The 19,239-nt window shown below is 34.8% G+C and overlaps 1 protein-coding gene across 1 annotated transcript in view; it reads left to right on the top strand.

Moving 5' to 3' along the window:
- The window catches only part of WDR17 (WD repeat domain 17), a gene marked incomplete at its 3' end in the record, with an annotated part of 42,223 nt that overhangs the window by 19,710 nt on the left and 3,274 nt on the right, over positions 1-19,239 (top strand). The window contains exons 10-27 of the mRNA XM_084204180.1: positions 2,060-2,142; positions 3,019-3,105; positions 3,802-3,966; positions 4,853-5,055; positions 5,192-5,341; positions 5,450-5,580; positions 7,198-7,323; positions 9,523-9,678; positions 9,954-10,018; positions 10,400-10,532; positions 11,764-11,855; positions 12,889-12,988; positions 14,119-14,258; positions 16,135-16,155; positions 17,108-17,219; positions 17,930-18,071; positions 18,160-18,262; positions 19,130-19,231. Of these exons, the coding sequence (XP_084060306.1) occupies positions 2,060-2,142; positions 3,019-3,105; positions 3,802-3,966; positions 4,853-5,055; positions 5,192-5,341; positions 5,450-5,580; positions 7,198-7,323; positions 9,523-9,678; positions 9,954-10,018; positions 10,400-10,532; positions 11,764-11,855; positions 12,889-12,988; positions 14,119-14,258; positions 16,135-16,155; positions 17,108-17,219; positions 17,930-18,071; positions 18,160-18,262; positions 19,130-19,231 (2,111 nt within the window). The remainder of the gene's footprint in view (positions 1-2,059; positions 2,143-3,018; positions 3,106-3,801; positions 3,967-4,852; positions 5,056-5,191; positions 5,342-5,449; positions 5,581-7,197; positions 7,324-9,522; positions 9,679-9,953; positions 10,019-10,399; positions 10,533-11,763; positions 11,856-12,888; positions 12,989-14,118; positions 14,259-16,134; positions 16,156-17,107; positions 17,220-17,929; positions 18,072-18,159; positions 18,263-19,129; positions 19,232-19,239) is intronic.

The following is a 19,239-nucleotide window of genomic DNA, read 5'->3' as shown; positions in this document are numbered from 1 at the left end:
GTTCATCTTGATCGAGGGAAAGTCTTCCTTCCAGCATTCTTCTATGCTGGTCCCTTGAGTCAGAGACTTCTGAGAGCTGATTCTGTCAGTGAAGACTGTTGTAAAGAAGGTGTTCAATAACTCTGCCTTTTCTGCATCCTCTGCTACCAGGGTCCCCCCTCTGTTTAGTAATGGGCCTACATTATCCTTGGTTTTCCTTTTGTTATTAATGGAGTTGAAGAAGCACTACTTGTTGTCCTTGATATCCTTGGCCAGATTTAATTCCAGATGAGCCTTTGTATTCCTTATCTCCTTTCTACTTATTCTGCCAACCTCTGTATTAATTCCAAGTGGCCTGACCCTGCTTCTATCTCCTGTGCATTTCCTACATGAGCTTAAGTAATGACAGAAGTTCCTTGGTCATCCATGAAGATCTCTTGCCCCCTTTCCTCAATTTCTTGCTCATCAGGGTGCATTGTTCTTGAGCCTGGAGGAAGTGATCCTTGAATATCAACTGGTTCTCTTGGATCCTTTTTCCCTGCAAGGCATGTTCCCATGGAACTGTTCAAAGAAAATCCCTGAAGAGACTAAAGGTAGCTCTGCTGAAGTTCATGATTGTGTCTTACTTGCTGGCCTGCTTCCACATTGCCTGATACTGAACTCCACAATCTCAATGTTCACTACAGCCAAGGTTGCCCCCAACCTTCACATCTCCCACAAGTCTTTCCCTGTTTGTTAGTATGAGATTCAAGCAGCGCAACATTCCTTGTGGGATCCTACACTACCTGTGACAGGAAGTTGTCATTAACACTTTCCAGGAACCTCTCAGACTCTGTGCTTCACTGTGTTGCTTCTCCAGCAGATGTGAAGGTAGTTGAAGTGCCCCACAAGAACTAGTGACTGTGACTTTGGGGCTGCTTCTAGCTGGCTGTAGATGGCTTCATCCACTTCTTTTTACCTATCAGGCAGCCTATAGCAAACACCCACAACAGTGTCTTTTATCCAGACCATAAGCTCTCGACTTGCCCATCATCCAACCCAAGATAGCTTGATACATCCTGTTACCTCACACAGGGGGAAATTCCACCTGTGTGACTTCCTGGCCTGTCTTTCCTAAACATTATGTAGGCTTTTGTGGCAACATTCCAGTCATGCGAGCTATCCCATTGTGTCTCTGTAATCACAGTGCATCAAAGGCTTGTGACTGCACACAGATCTCAAGTTCATCCAGTTTGTTCTCTATACTGTGTGTGTTGGGGTACAAGCACCTAATAGAAGTATTTGATTCTGTCCACATCCCAGTGGAGGTACAAAGGGATGCCCCGTAGTCCTGTCTAGAGATTACGTCTTTGGCTGCTTGTGCTTGCTCCAGGTACTGCCCCTTAAGCCTCCTAGTGCTACTCGAGTGATTTCTATTGTTCTCATCTTCCCTACACATTCTCTACGGCAAGCCTGGCCCTGGTCTCTTTCCAAACTAGTTTAAAGCTCTCTCAGTGAGCCCTATGAACTCCTGAACTAAGATCCTTTTTCTCTTTGGAGACAGCTGAACGCAATTTGTTGCCAGCAGGCTTGGTGTTGTATGAACTGACTCATGATCAAAACACCCAAAACCCTGCTGGCAAGTCCAGTTGTTCATCTGCATAATCTTCCTGTTTCTTGCCACATCATTCCCTGCAACTGGCAGGACAGAAGAGAACACAACTTGTGCTTCACATCCCTTAAGCCATCGCCCCAAGGCCCAAAGGTCCCTCTTGATTGTCCACAGTGTTGTTTATTTAAGCTTCAAGTTTATATAGTTATGGATTGCTCATTCTTCAGTTTGGCCCAGTTTTGCCTCTTAGATCCTGGAGGCTATAGCAGTTTTACTACTTATCTCCATAGTCCCAATGTTTTGGACTTGGATTCTCAAACATCCAGCTTATATTGGGTACTCATTATCATGTGGTTTTGTACAGTACACTGTACTGGGAGAAAAGGGCTGAAGACCATAGGAGAATAAAGTAAAAAATGATGAGTCAATAGATGAGAGAAAAAGGGGGTGAATTATTTCTTATTGATAGGTATTTTGCATTTTTTGAAGCATGGAAAGAATGGAATCTTCTGCATTGCCTGGAGTCATAAAGATTCCAAAAGAATAGCAACCTGCAGCAGTGATGGATTTTGGTGAGTGTTACTAGAAGAAAAAAATTGCTAAATGCACTTCTCAAGTCCATAAATTTTGACAGCACTCTCAGTAATTAATTTAAAACCTTTTCTTACTGGACAAAACTTAAATTGTATTACTCTTCTGTACTTGTTAGGGTATATTTTTCATGATTTTAAGTAAAATATAAAGGAAATGTTTTCAAAAGGAATAGTGTCTAAGACACACTGATAGTGAAACTAGTGATTTTTATTTGGACAAGAATATCCTTCTAGGTTTCTTATCTGTAGAGGACATTTTTCAAAAGACATCCAACTTTACTTGTCTTAATTTTTAATTTTTTTTTAGTTTGTTCTTTCAAGGACTAAAAAGTACTATTTTAGAATGAAATAACTACAAGTGCACTATCATAGGGGTATAATACCTCATTTCTAAAAATGCATGAATGTCCATTGAAACCAATTTTGCATATGTTGTGTTTCAGTATATCTTGAAAATCCTTTGTTTCCTCTGCTACCTGTGTCATTCCAGTTCAAAAGAAATTTTAGAGAACAATCAACTTTCTCTTTAATTCATGAAGATCTATTTGTACCTTAAAGCCATGACTACAACTTTGATTCTGGGCTGTGAGATCCTTTCAAGAAAGATGCACCACAGTGAACATCTTTAAAGCCCCTCTGAAGAAACATAGATAACTGAAGTCAAGTTAGATGTTGTACAATCAACATCCAGTTAAATGTTGTGATTCAGGGGCTAATATTGTTTGTGGCTGTTTCTCCTATTCTTTGTGTATATCTTTTTGCTCTCTGGTTTATTTGCACAGAATAAAACCTAATTTTGGATAGCCTACCCAGAATGTATTTTTCCTTATAATATCACATTGTAATTGTTTTCAGTATTATTCGAACCATTGATGGCAATGTTCTTCACAAGTACAAACATCCAGCTGCAGTGTTTGGCTGTGACTGGAGTCAAAACAACAAGTAAGTAAAAATTAACCCAAAGAATTGAGAATATTTACTATTTAAATGGATTACCAGTAAAATAACACAAATTTATCTAGAATATGATATTCAGTGAGATAGTAAAACACGAAAATTATCTATTCCAAAGAAGGGATATATCTTTTGCAGGTCTCTCTTCCCAGTAGTATATTTCATTCACCACCATGAACTTTCTTAACTTTCAAAGGAGGGTCATTTCATATTGATGAGAGAAAAAAAAAAAAATCTAGCTGAATATTTGATGAGGGGAAGAAAAAAGACATTCAGTACCAGAAAGAGGGGTGAGATTGGTGTCCGTGTAATGACTGCTAAATAAAGACAACTAAATACATTGTGATTATATGTAAATTTTGTAGATAATTCCTAATAATGACATGAGAACTTTTTGCCAAAAAAAGAATTATAGTAATTCAATTTAATAATAGTTGTGTATTGGGTGCATAGTCAAATAAGTGCAAATATATTCCCCATTGCAACTAAAGGATCTTTATCAGGTTTTTTTCTGATTTAGTTTTTTAATTGTAATTTTGATAGCAACATCTTGAAGAGATGAAGGAGAAGCAAAAAATTGGTATTAAAAAAAAATAATTGCAAATTGCACATCATGTTTTGTTTAAATTTAAAAAAGCATTCATCATCTCTGTGACCAAGGATTTTGCTGTTTTTATTTTGCAGAGATATGATAGCTACTGGTTGTGAGGATACAAATGTTCGTGTTTACTACTTGGCAACCAGCTCTGATCAACCATTGAAAGTTTTTGCTGGGCATACTGCAAAGGTGTTTCATGTACGGTGGTCTCCTCTCAGAGAAGGAATCCTCTGCAGTGGCTCTGATGATGGGTATTTCTGAAAAATTAGAAAAATTAAAAACTCAAGCAGAACTGTTGGAGAAATTTACATCTTTGCTTGTAATGGTGCAGTCAATACTTAATAATCTAAATCTCTGCCTTGTTCAGATCCAGGTTTTTGTTCTGCTCTTAGCTTTATGTAGTATTTGGACAGCAGGATCATTATCTAAAATAGCCACAACTGCTGCAGTAGTGCAAGTTTCCATATGCTTTCCCAAAAGTAGGGTCAGTGCCTGATACTGTTACTGCAAGGAATAGCACAAGGAGGATACCACATGCTTACATTACCTCTGAAGAAACAGGTGCAAGACCTGCCCCTATCTGACATTTTTCAAAAGTCTACTTAAGTAGAATCTGCAGAGAATTTTAATGAGTATTGGATCTTTCTGGTTTTCGGTTTGATGCCATTGCTTTTGAGGGAGGGCACATCAGTCCATGGTAAGCAGAAGGAAGCATTTTTCTATGATTCTAAGCCCCTTCCCTGCAGAATATGCAAGATATTTTTGTAAAGGATATTTTGTAAAGCTGGGAGTATTGGCTTCTATTGCTTTCCCATTATCATTCATTACAGGTTTATGCTTGAAGCAAAATCTATTAGTTCATAGTTCAGTGATTCATGACTGAAGACAACTTGATAGCAAACTTCTTGACAATAAAATACATTAAACAGAACTGGCCCTAGAATTGAACCCTGATGAGTATTGCTGCTGACCAGTTCCCAGCCAGATTTAGCCCCTTTCACTATAACTCTTTGAGCCCTGTTGTGATGCAAATCAATATTCTGATTAATTTGAAGCTTAAAATATTGCTGAAGTAGAGAGATAATTATATTTCAATAGGCAATCTGATGTAGATCGTTCTCTTTTATCCTGTTTCAGTACTGTTCGGATATGGGATTATACACAAGATGCTTGTATAAATGTTCTTAGTGGACATACAGCTCCGGTACGGGGACTGATGTGGAATCCTGAAATTCCTTACCTTCTAATATCTGGCAGTTGGGACTATACAATTCGAGTCTGGGACACGAGAGATGGAACATGTTTGGACACAGTTAACGATCATGGTGCAGATGTATATGGTAGTATCTTTTAAATTTCATTTTATTTCTGTATTGAAATGCATTCTAATAGGGTTTGAAATTTATAAAGTAATTTAATCAAACAGGTTATTAGATAAACTTATTTGACTGAATTTTTAAATATCCCTTCTACTAGGATTAACGTGTCATCCTAGTCGTCCATTTACTATGGCATCTTGCTCTCGTGATTCCACTGTGAGACTCTGGTCATTGACACCTCTTATAAACCCCCTACAAATAAATATCATAACAGACAGATGTTGGGATGATATTATCAGCAATACAGGTAAGCAAATTGTATAAGCCATTGTTTTAATTTTCTCTATGTTAATATTCCTATTCCTTTAGTTGTTTTTTTATTTTAATTTCATATATAAATCTTTGTGTGTGTTAGATCGCGCCGTGGAGTCTGGAGCTCCTCCTTTGCTGTGTGGTAAAGTTTCCAGGGAGATTAAACAGGAACTGGAAAAATTGTCAGGAAGTCCTCAAGGAAAAAAATTAAGGTGGTTTTCAGAATTTTTTTCAGTAAGTATTCTTTAAACTTAGGGATGTTGTCAATATGCATGACTTTCTTTTCTGAAGTCAATCTCCAAAATTGAGATTTCTTTTTTCTCTACCATTTTTTTCTCTCTTTCTTGAAGGGAGCTTAGAAAATAGACCAAAATAAATTCATTTCTTAACAGGTTGGCATATAAAAATTTCCATGATTGAATTGTTTGTAGGTTGGGAAAAACAAATTTCACTAATTTATCTTTGCAAAAAACAAACCGGCTTTTTGCAAAGTTAAATTAGTGAAATAGTATCATTTTCTATAGGAAAGGTTAATTTGGCAGCAATTTGCTATTGAAGAAAATGAAATTATGTGTTTAATCAAGCTGCATTAGAGTTTTTAAAAGAACACCCTCATTACATATGATAAGTTTTGAACTGCCCCAGTGTCTGTGCCCAAACTGCTCTTTATGTTTTAGGAACTGTAGATCCAGATGACCTGTGCCTAAGTATCCATCTACTGCCTTTTCTCCATTGCACAGTAATATTTTCTATAAATTGCTGCAACCTCTCAGTGCAAATGAGTTAAAAAATATGGGTTCTTATGAGTTCTTACCTGAATAGGAGCTGCACTTGAGATACAACAAGGACAAAATTACTTCAAACTACAGGTTCTACTACTACTTAAACTTGTGTCAAACACTGTTGTAATTTAAATCAAAACATTGATCTAAAAAGACCTAATTAATCCAAAATATTTGGTATGAGTTCAATTTCAAACTTAGACATTTTCTCTTTTGTTAAAAATATATTTATGGAATTCCTTGTTTTACAGAAGTTGTAAATTTTTATTTCCTATGTTGATTTGACAGTAAAACTGTTTTAAGAATACTAGAATTTTCCAAAAACAAAAACTTTTTTGATCAGGTATGGGCAGTGCTTTAGTTTCAATGGACAGAAAAAAGAGAGAGTAGTCTCGTAGTCTCTTTTTTTTTTTTTTTGTTGGGGGGGTGAGGTTTCCCTAGTAGGATTTTATGCTTTTTACCAGCTCAGAAATAATTGGACTTCTACTTGTGATGCTGTTATTCTTAAAAAAGCTTCTTTAGGTCAAAGGTTTAATGATTTTTTTTTAGCTTTTGAATACTCACTCTCTTCTAGACTTTATTCAGCATTATACTATATGTTCTATTTTAAGATTCAATATTAAGATAGTAAACCAGGTTGTGACAGTCAAGCCTTGAAGTTCTTTTCTACCTGGTCCATGCCTTTGTTTTACAGAAAGTAGTAAACAAGTCCTGGGTCAGCTCCTGCATGGCAGCAGCTGACTGTTGGTTTGTGCCAGCAGTAGACACAAGATAGCTTGGATTTATTTGAGAGCACAAGGCAAAACTAATGGTGAGCCCTCAGCTATGTCTGCACATAGCCAAATAGGTTCATCTGAAGGCTGTATCTTTACAGCCTGCAAGAAGACTGAAGGACTTGTAGTCTCTTGAACTGACTCATGTTTTCATAATAAAGATTCTAATATTGAAATTGTCTGAAATTGTCTGAATTTCTTGGAGTTGACTGACAAATGTTTTCCATTATCTTTATAAGTTCAAGTTCTTTCTTGAACATAACTGTAATAAAACTCTTCTTCCCTAACAATTTTAGCCTCCAGGAGGCAGCAAAAATTTATGGGATTTGGTTGCTGTAATAAAGGGACAGGATGACAGTTTGCTTCCACAAAACTACTGCAAAGGAATTATGCATATGAAACACCTCATTAGATTTAGACTGGTAAGTTAAGCACAAACAGTATGTGAAAATGGTTGTTAGTCCATGTAGTATTCACTATTTAAAGATAACATTCAATGCTTTACAAAAGGTCACAACTTCATATCCAAAGATATTTGTGTAATACCAGTTCTTCACTGCAATACTAGTCTGTTACAATAGTATCTAGTTGAGTCTGTGTGACTTCATGCATTCTCAGTTTTAAAATGCTAGGTTACAGTTATTAACTAGAAAAGCATTTTTCAAAACAATTAAAAGCAATTGCAAGCAATCATCACTACAGTTTCAGCTATGAAGCAATTTGTCTTGCCTATTATATACACTGCACTTTTATGTTCAGTAAAGTCAAATTATTTGTGTAAACATGAAGTGTGTAGTAGTTATGTTCAGATGAACAGACAGAGGTATTAATGTCTGAAAATGGGGGAGAGTCAACAGAAATACATTCTGTAGTTCTCTGGAAGAAGGAATGACAAGAACCTGTCCTTAATACAGATGCACAGCTTAAGAGTGACTTGGATGAGAAAAGGAAATTCAAGTGCTAGGCCATAAATTTATTAGTAGCTGCATTTATGAATATGCAACTGGATACACAGTTTGTGTAGAATATGAAGACTCATCATTCTGTCAGGAAGTTCTTAGGGGTACGAAAGAATCCCATACTCTAATGACTGGATTGTAAATAGAGGAAAGATGATCTACTGGTATGGATCAGAGAATGCACTTGCCAGCCCCAGGGCTAATACTTGCCAGGTATCACCTGTTGTTTGCTGTTACAAGCTGTCTCTCTTGTAAACTCACAGGCTTTTTTAGACTGTCCTATGTTCCTTATGACTCTCAAGTGATTAAAGTTTATTAGTGTTGTTAACTGTAGTAATAGTAGCTGCTCTGCTAATCCTATGAAGTTCTGTTTGTGTGTCCATGTGTCCAAAAAACCAGTTTTCTCAGCCAGTTAGCCTGAGAAGACAATAAATCTTGACTTGTACAGTGCCAGCAGTCTGTTTACCCTTACAAAAGGATTTCATGCATTTATAACTCCAGTGACCTAGAGTAACTACAGTAATTGCTGGTCATTCAGTGGACGTGGATTAAGTGTTCACTTAATCAAGTGGATTAATTAAAAGCATTTTTTTTCCCTTCTTGCTGACTCAGAATCTTGTTTGAAAGCTTTAAGAGAAAGTATGGGTAGGGTAATACGGACTCCTTGTTAAGGACTGCTAATACTTTCTTTTCTTTAGGAAACTAAATAATGGCACTGCAGCACCTATACACTTCAGGATGAAGTAAGGATGTAGACCAACTCTGTTCTTTCTGGTTTAAGTAAACAGAGAGGATGCATTGGAGACTTTAGCATGAAAATAATAAAAAAATATAGAGGTGCCGAGGAAAAAAAAAATGTAGTATGTTTTTAAAATAACCCAGATTCTTGGGAGCTACCATTGGTCTACATGGCAGTTTAGTTTGGTGAAGAATATTCAAAATTCATTCTCCAACTTCCATATATGGTTCTGCAAAGTCATGAATAGCCAAATGCCATCATTGTGCATTGAAGATAGAATTCAACTGAGAATTCTTGAAATGGGAATCTCCCTTTGTTGTTTTTTTTCCCTGTACATATAATTCTGTTGCAGCTTGTTTCTCAAATTCTGCCAGATGAAGAAATTTAGTCTTATTTTCCCAACTAATATAAAAATTGCAGAAGTTGGGAATATAAATAATTTCTTGGCCATAAGGTTAATGAGGCATGACAAATCAAATCACAGACCTTGTTGTCTACCAGTTAAGCTTATTATCTTTATTATTTCTTTGTGTGGACATCATTATAATGGTAATATGTAAAATTTTCAGCTCTGTATGTTTTATGTCCACAAATATTTTTTTAAAGTTTCAAAATATCAAGATTTTTATGAGGGACATCTTGATGAATTACTATTACATATGAGAATAAAAAAAGTTATTTTAGGAAGATAATAAATGAAAAAATATATGTACAATAAAACACTAACACATTTACTTTAACTACATAAATATAGTTTACAGTAATCTCATTGAAATCTCTTTCAATTAGCCTTTTTGTTAAAGAATTTTTTTCTTAAAATATAACCTTTATATTCTGCTGTAATATTTAGCAATACTTAATTCTTAAGGAAACTTTTTTTCATCACAGAAAACTTCTTTTTTCTTTTTTTTTTTTCCCCTCAGTCCAAGGCACAAGAACTGACAACAGTAAAGATGTCTAAATTTGGAGGCGGTATTGGTGCACCAAGCAAAGAAGAAAGACTCAAAGAAGCTGCAGAAATACATTTAAGATTAGGACAAATTCAGCGATATTGTGAGCTAATGGTAGAACTTGGAGAGGTAAAATATCAGAACACTACTGAAGAATAAAAAATTAGGAAGGTGTCTGAAAACCAGCTACCCTAGAAAAGATGGGGAGGCAATGAATGGGTCACAAGTCCCCAAAAAATATCTTGTTCCACTTATTTTTAACATATGCAGTGAAAAGCATAACTCATTCTTTATTTAACTCTTGACAAATATATTTTTAATGGAAGAAAAGTTACACTAGTTTAAAATATGGCTGCTTCTCAAATGGAAATGATCATGTTAAATGTATTACTGCTTTCTTCTAGTGGGACAAAGCTCTCTCAGTTGCACCTGGTGTATCAATGAAATATTGGAGGAAGTTAATGCAAAGGTAAGTTAATTAAAATATGATGGCAAATTGTAGCTTCAGTTCATAAAAGGATAAGATACTTAGGAAGGATGGATACTATTACCAGATATACTTGTCTTTTGTTGCAGCATTCTAGTGATGTTAGTTTTTGTTCAGTAAGCTTTGGGATAGAACTGTGGAGGATTTCAACAAAACTTTGTGTACAAGAATCAAAGGGTTGTAAATAAATTGCAACTTTATAAAGTCTTTAGGTGCAGTATTCACAGTTTGTAAGTCTGGAAAGGCAGATGGGTTTCAGTGAACTTTATTTGGCTTCATCTAACACCTACACCATGTCGTTAAGTTTGGTGATTGTTCATATATATGGTTCTTTCTTGTTTATTTATTCATTTGTTTAATTAGGAGAGCTGATCAGTTAATTCAGGAAGAAAATGATGATGTCATCCCATACTGTATAGCTATTGGAGATGTGAAGAAACTGGTTTCTTTCTTTACTTCAAGAGGTCAGCTTAAAGAGGCTCTACTTGTTGCACAGGTATTACTACATATATACCAGTGTGGGAGATGTATTTAGCTCTTAGCTTGTAAGTCAGAATATGACATGCATATTTAAAAGGCAATATAGCTGAATAATGATGCCCTAGTCTTTACTTCCATCTGGTATTGACCAGTTTTTATACTGAAATCATAAGAAGGAGGAACCTCACGTTTACAGATTTAAAGCCTGCTTCTTCTAAACTGCAACCAAATGGCCATAATGAAAACCAATGTGTTCAATTTCAATTGAAATGGAACCTGATTTTCAACAGCTGGTATTGCCCTTAACATCAAATTCATGTAGGATTTGATTTCTCATTAATTTCTACTGAGAAATCATCTGTAGGTTTTAGCTAAATAGCTGAATAATGTACAGAATGTAACTTTGACAATACTTAGATTGTTTTGAACTATAGTTCAAACTATAGTGTTTGAACTTTAAAGCAAGTAAAGCTCCAGGAAGATCTTTATTTTTCATGTAAGAGAGGCATTGCAGAGCTACTACAATTCATAGAATAGTTTTTGTCTCAAAGGTTTAACAAGATAATAATGAGCAACAAAATGCCAGGATTTACCTTCCTTTGTAACTGAGCCCTGAGGTTTAATGGTGTTATCCCAGCTACATCTTCAAGCATGTGAAAGAATTTTAAAAAATTCACAGAATCAATTAGGTTGGAAAAGATCTTTGAGATCACTGATCACTCTGAGATCACTCCAACCCTTTACCAACCACCACCTTGTCAACTGATTTCATTTTAACCCACACTGATCTCTTTATATTTAATGTTAGAAATAAATTCTAGTCAGATACAAAGAAAAGTTCACCTCAAGCCACTATATGCCAAATCTTTCCAGATTTGCTGGTATACCTGCTAAGCAGTGTCTATGGACTTCATCTTTCTCTCAGAGCTGCTTGCTCCTTGGGGTGTAAAAATCAAAGTTGTAGCCGTCACCATCCATTATATCCAAATGCTGAAGAATCCTGCACAAATTCATAGGAAGGAAGAAGTCTCTTGCTTCAGTAGAATTCTTGTATGGCTAGATAAAACCAGGTTAAGATTTAGCTATGAATAGGTTAATTAGTTTACACATTCAAACATTTTATTTGTTATAAATGGGCTTTAGAAAAAATTTTATAATCTCAGATTCTTTTTATTGTTATTGAAAAATTTCATTTCATTTTCAATTTGAATTTTGCATTAATTAATGTTTATTTTATTCACTTCCAGGCAGCTTGTGAAGGAAATATACAGATGTTACCACTCTCCACAACAAGTGGAACTTCAAATTCTGGTGGAAACAATACAGATGATTACAATGAGTAAGTTGTTCTAGTTTATAACTATAAACCTCATCTTAGTGCAGAGCGTAAAGTCATTCAGGAGATAAAGCATAGTGGTTTAATTTGGCGTCAGCAATGTACAACAAAATATTGCATCTTCTGGTACTTAGTAGCGTTACTACCTACCTGATGCTACAGTAATTTCTCTATTGTGCCTCCTGGCACAAAATGGATTTTTCATATGTGTGCATTATAATTAGAAATGTCCTTTTCTCTTGCTCAATATGTAAGATGCATTCCTGTGCACTAAAATATATAGCATATTAACTGATAACTTTTGGTGAGTAAGATTTAGCATTAACAAGTATCTCTAACTCCTGTGTTTTTACACATAATCTCCTCCTAGGAAAAAATTCTTAACAGTGAGGCAGTGCAATAGGTTCCCCAGAGAAGCTGCGGCTGCTCCATCTCTGGAAGCGTTCAAGGTCAGGTTGGATGCGGCTCTGAGTAACCCAGTTTAGGAGAAGGTATTCCTGCCCATGGCAGGGGGTTTGGAACAGAATGATCTTTAAGGTCCCTTCCAACACAAGCCATTTTATGATTCTCATTGTCCATGTTCATAAAAAACCCCCAAATATGCACCTCTCCTTGTCTAGAACAGCACTCAAAAACCTGAATTACATTATCAAGTTATAGTTGTAGTAACAAAAACAGTTTGGAGACTGTGTAGTTATGTCATTTACGTGAGCAGTTTTTGAGCAATTAGAGAAGTAATAGTGCAGAGTTTACAAGTACAGATTGGATATCCAAGTATTTGATTTTCCTTCTGTCAATCTGAAGAGACATTTCCTACTGATGTAAACTTTGGGAAACTGACCCACCTTAGTATGCACCAACATAAGTAGTGGATGAAGCTCAGATTGCATTTTTCAAGCTAGTACTGTCATTATCTGTGAGCCAAATATAGCAACTTTTAGGGTACAGAAGTAAATGTGGTGAATTTTACATAAATTAAGACCCAAGGCACTCCACCTTAAAGTGACCTTGTAGAATTTCTTTTTTGTTCTTACAGTCTCCTGCAGAAGGTCAGTAAAGAACTGGCAGATTGGTATTTCCAGGATGGCCGTGCAGTGCTTGCAGCATGTTGTCATTTGGCTGTTGAAAATATAGAGGTAATTTTTTTTTCTTTAATGATGAAAAAGCCAACATTTACTTCCTTTCTACACATATTTTAAAATTTATGTATCACATTCTGAAATGGTATTTGTCATTTGATTTTTGTATATTTATGCAAAGTTAGGTAGTTATAATATTAAAGTTAGTAGCAGAACTCCCTTGATTCTATTAAATTCAAGGTTTTTCTCATGCACAGAAGGTAGCGTGTTGCTGCTGAATTTTATTTACAATATCTACACTATATTTACACTATTTACACTATATTTACACTATTTACACTATAAGATACTTTAGTACCTTTTATACATCTAAGTGTTACTGCTTACAGTGACCCAAAATACCCATTCAGAACTGGAAGTTGTTGTGCTAAAGAAGAGGCAATCATCCGCCTTGAAGAATTTGCAGTCTAAATCAAGAAGTAAATAGGAAAAGAAAACACCACCCCTCAGTACAAAAAATAGAACTGGCATGTAGGAAACATTTTATAATGTTTTTTATTTGCTTGTAGTTTTACAAATTGTTTCTTTTCCTCATTTTATATGGATTTTGTTGTTGCTGACTTAACATGTTTGTCCTCCTCTATCCTCCCAAATAAATATAATTTCACCCCAATGAGCTATTCTGAGAGAAATCGAGAATCAGTTAATTCCTATATTACTAAATAGGCGTATTTGAAGTTGTTGTGTAGTCTTGTCTGACATTGTGCTATGCCTATCAGTAACTATGCTCAGAGAGAGTAAGAAAAGGACAATCCTTCCAGTTTTCTGGGGTTTTTGAGTCTCCTTTCATTGAAAGAGAGAGGGAAATATACACTCTGAATGCTAGTGTTCTTAAGATTAGATGGAATTCCTAGCATGCATTTATTTTAGGTATCATATTTATGTGATCTCTTCAGTTGAATTGAGGAAGAGTCTGCTAAATGAAATCTATTTGGTTGTTTAAAAGCACATTAACAGATGGTGCACAATTATTTACTCATTCGAGAGACCCAAAAATATATAAAATTGAGTTAATATTGGATATTTTGTCCTTCTGTAAAAAGTGTCATAGGTGAATGTCATATGATCAACGTGGTGAATGTCCAAAACTGCTTATGTCCCTTAATGATATTTTTTTATTGAGCAAGCTTGCGATGGCAAACCTGATTCGTGGGAATGAACTGGAGCTGGCAATCAGTGTGGGTACTGTCTTGGGAGAAAGTGCAGCACAAGCAATGCATTATGCCCTAGAATTACTAGCAAGAAAATGTATGGCAGTAATAACATGGTAAGAATTTCTTAATCCAAAGAAGATTTTTAAAAATTTTCTCCCTGACAAAGCAATCAAGGTGTGTCATTGTGAAACTTTTGTAGAGATCAAACCACCATGGGAAGGGAGAATAAAAATTTCTGCTTGAATAAGAATTGCTGTACTAGACCATTGAAGTACAGGGCATGCAAATGTTCTGCTTTAATCTCAAAATATATTCTGTGTGCCTTGTAAATGAGAGAGGAGTCATTGTCAGAATATGATACCCACTGAAAAAAACACCCTAGCTACTTGGGCAATAGGTAGCTTATGAAGTCCTAGTTTGTACTGAATAAAAAGAATTGCTTCAAAAAAAGTAAGGCTGGAATTGACATAAAAAGTCAAAAGGAGCAGCTAAAGTAGGATATGTGAAGTGATTTTTAAGTATTTGATTGAAAAATATAATACTATAAGTCTGAGGAATTATTTTCTATTGGTATTGGGAACACATGACTCCTGAAAAGATTTAAGGATGAAACAGGATTACTATTTAATTCTGCAAAAGTAACTTCTCTCTTGCATATAGGAAAAGCCTTCTGTGGTAAATTTTCTTTTCCTCATTGTAGTGGTTTTACTTTGAAAAAATACTTGTTCTTCTTGTGTTTTATATAACAATGAAAAAGCAGAAAACTTTCTAAGGTGTATTTGGCAGCTGTATAACTCATTTGTGATTAACATTTCACAAAAAATGTGTACTTAAACAGTTAAGGATCAGTTTTTCTTCTACAGTTAGTATTTGCTAATGTATTTAGACGTAGTCTGAGAGAAACAGTGGAATTCCTCTCTACAGAACATTTAGCTTTCATTAGACAATGAAACATTGTAGAAAAAGATAAAATAAGAAACTGGTGACTTGCTGCTTTCATTTTGCAGGGGTCTAGCATGTCTGCAAAATTGCATCAGTCTTAATAGGGTTGTTTTGGCAACTCCATCTACAGCTTTTAAGGTGTCTGAAGCTCTTTGATTGTTAAGGGTGATTTTTATGTAGCCTCCAATAGGAAGCACTGGATGTGGAGTTTAAAAAACAGTGTATACTTTTTCCATTTCCATAACAAAAGCTTGTTCTGATCTCAGGGCTGTAATTACTGCTTATAATGGTATGGCATCTATGTTTATGTCCATAAAGGTTCTGTAAACTTATAGCATGTGTACACTGAAGTTTACATGGTGATAAAGTCTATACATGATAAAATTTGAAAGTGGTATACTGCATATTGCCCAAGTATACATCGGGATTTTTCAATGGGTTTCACACACTGTGCTGAACACGTGGCAATTCTGGATTCTGATTTTCAGCCATTGCAGCGTATTTTTTATATTCTGTAGGAAAAGATCAAAGATTCATGAATCTCTTTGTTTTGTTTAATTCTTAAAAATCATTCCAGTTTCTTAGAATCTCCAAATTCTTAAAAATCATTCCAGGTAGCACAATTTTTAGGCCGTTATCTTCTTTGAATTACTTTTTTTTTTCAAATGAATATTAGATTTCAGTTTTTTGACAAGCAAATTTCTAATCACTTAAAAAATGTTTAAATTGCTTTCCAGAATAAGCGATCTGTAAAATAGCTTAAGAACTTGTGAAATATCCTAGATTTTGAAAGAATGCTTCTGTAACTTGGAAAAGTGGCTGTTGCACAGTAATAATATCACAAATTTTCTAAAGACCTTTTGGCATGAGTTTCTTTATGTTGTCAAAAGGCATAAAATAGAGGGCTATTATTTTTGTTGATGCTTTTGAAGTGAGTTGCCCTGACTCATAGATTTGCTGCTGTAGTTTAATTATTTTTTATCAGATATTTTCTCTGTAAATTAATAAAAAATTTTGTTCAATACTGTTTCAATGTCTTCCTTTTAGCTTCCCATCATTTGGATACAGGTATTTTGCTTTTTTTGGAGAAAGTCTAAGCTTATTTTTTCCCTTAATAAAGTCACAAGCTTTTCAAATTTCTCTAAGTGTCCTAATTTTTAATTGTGATTAATACTTGAGACAGAAAGCAGTTGCAAATATTGGATAATAGCTTACTTGAACATTTTAAGCTAAGGACCACATTCTGAAAATCCAGAGGATATCAATAGGATTTTTTGCCTTACACAGAGGCAAGTGAATCTTGAGGTTAACAGGAGAAATGATGTCTGCTTTAATAGAAGAGTCACAGAATAACCAGTTATTAAAACTTAAATAGAAAAATTTCCAAATAATTCCCTAATATTATAGATTCCCTTTAGCTGTTTGTTTTGAAGGATAGGATAACAAATGGCAAAAAGTTTAGGAAAATGTAAGAAATGTCAGTTTGCTAAAACAGTTTTCCTTTGAGAAGGATGAAAATAGGTATCACATTTTTTTCCCATATAATCTCTCGATTTCTATGTCACATGAGCACCAGGCCATTCTGGATGACCAAGAGATGTCCTATGTTGATGTCATGAAGCTTTAGAAACCTGGAATTTTGAGGATGGTTTCATGACACAGAACCACATTATCATCTTTTCTTCTTTCAAATTGGAGGGTTCCTACTCTTCTTTCCCATCCCTGCTCACATATTCTTCCATTTCACTTTGAGATGGTTCGGATGCTTAAGAATTGCACAGCTGTTTAATTCGACCAACTAAAGCAACAGAAAATTAATTAATGACTTTCCCAAGAAGATGAAGAATTAAGCCTCATTTATTGAACAAAAATAGTCTTAGATACTGAGCTTGCTTCTGCGCTTCTCTGGAAATAGTATTTTTTCAGTAAACTTTCTTTTATAAGGAATGTAAAAGATAAAATAGCATCCTTCTATTACAAACCATCAAGAGTAACTATATGTCATCTTTTGTTTGTGCAGGGATTTAGCAGTTGATCTTCTTATGATGATTCCTGATAATAAACTGCAGTTAGTAAAACTATGTGCTTTTTATCCTGGATGCACAGCAGAAATAAATGACCTGCATGAAAAGGTACAACGTAAAAGAATTTACTTGAATCTAATAAGGTTTTGTATTGATTTACTTACTAATTTCAAAACACATAATGCCATATAAAACCATAGGATGAATTTGTCTTTACCATCTTATATGTAGCATATTCTTTTCTCCTTTATTAGTGTTTGTTGACTTTATTTTCAGTAACATGCAATAAATTTAGTTCTTCATTTCTATCCTTTAGTGCACTCTTTCCCTGACACATTACTCTCCTGAAGTAGCTTATCATCTTCAGAATTACCTGTCAGTACAATTTATAACTTACTAGATGTGCAGCCTAATCATGTTTTGGCAGATCAACTTTCTATAGTCAGAATTGTTTTATATTTTATGCCTGTAATGTCCATAAATGTCCCCTTTCCTCTTCAGGAGCAGAAGGGTCTGCTTTGGTTGCTCTCCCTTAGGGTGCAACTCAGACTGCACATTTATTAAACAGTAATAAAAACTTCACAAAAACATTAGCAGTGAAAACTGGTACTGCTCAAATTAAAAGTACAGAGCCTTTTCCAGTGTTGCTCTGGTCTAGATGATTTTCTTAATGTGCATTAAACGCAGGTATGTCTTTCAATGGCTCCTTCAGAGAGAATTTTTTCTTCTTGTTTGTGTGCAAACATCAGTATTTCTCTGCATCTTAGAGAAGTGTTTGAACATTTCAGTAATTTTCTGGCAAAATGTTTGTTTTCCAGTGTAATCTTCCTGATGTGGAAGAATGTATGCGAGTGGCAGAGACAATTCAGGCAGATGGGGATGTATTTGAAACAATAAAGTATTATCTGTTAAGCACAGAACCCGAAAAGGCTCTCCCAATTGGCATTCAATATGTGAAAGGTAGGTAGGTGGATGAAGAACAATTTTAAAGCAAAAGTTATCTGTATATCTTTCCTCATGAGATATTTTTCTTTTTACTTTTCAACAGAACAACTTTGTGGCTCAGATTGGACTTTAGATTCAGTCTTTCCATATCTTGATCTTTTAAGTTACATACGGACTGAACAGTTAATGTTGCCTAAGTGCAGTGAGTGAGTATATTTTCCTAACTTAGAAAAGTGGGACTTTCTTTAAAGGAATCTTTCAGATTTTATATATAGGTGTATACTGGTAGTGTAATTTTTTTTTTTTTTAACAGAAGAGGGACACAAAAAAATTCCAGCAAGCACGCTTGTTTCCAGTCTAGAGAATAGAATGTGGACTCTTCCAAAATTATGAAAGTTTAGCAAGAAAAAAAAAAGATCTTTTACTGCTTCTTTCTCTGTGGAGTATTTTACTATGTGTGAATCAATATTGGTCTTATGGGAAGTGCTTCACTTTGATCAGCTCTGGTTTCAGTTTGCTGAAGTGGTATCACAAATCATGTGGGCTTTTGTGTCAAAGTGTTAAGAAACGTTGGGCTGTCACTCTCAGAATTAACTCTAAAATAGTTGGCTAGCTCTGGTTTACCTTTATGATATATGGTTGCAGCTAGGCCTAGGTGCCTACACAAGTATACATGTGAAGAACGAAAAGGAGAAAAAAAGTTATTTATTTTTATTTATTTATTTATTTTAGTTTTTTTATTTTATTTATTTTAGTTTTATTTAGTTTTATTTACATTTAGAGTTCTATCCCATTAAAAGGTCTGAGTGATGTTTGTGTAACTCTGCTTGGTTGTGCTTAAAAATTGTGTTGCATATGCCATTTAAAATTTAATAATGGAAATCAATATGAAGCAGATGGAATCTGTTTTAACAAATCCATGGCACAGAAAGTAAGCATAATCAGTGAACATATATTCTCCACAAAAGGTGGATGGAAAAATTAGGTTTTAAAAGTATAACATGAATATGAGTTTGTTTAAAGTTTTTCCGAATGCTTGTTGTTCTTCATGATTGATACTTGTTCATTTATAGGTTTCGGAATGAGTTGTTGATTTTGTGTGGTTACGTTGGTGCTTTACTCGCTATCAGAAGACAGTACAACAGCATTGTACCTGCACTGTATGAGTATACAAGGTAATACT

The sequence above is a fragment of the Fringilla coelebs genome (assembly GCF_963513975.1).
Source record: "Fringilla coelebs genome assembly, chromosome: 4".
In the NCBI taxonomy this organism is placed as follows: domain Eukaryota; kingdom Metazoa; phylum Chordata; class Aves; order Passeriformes; family Fringillidae; genus Fringilla; species Fringilla coelebs.
The sequence above is the reverse complement of the archived record's forward strand: the minus strand, read 5'-3'. Positions and strand labels throughout refer to the sequence as shown.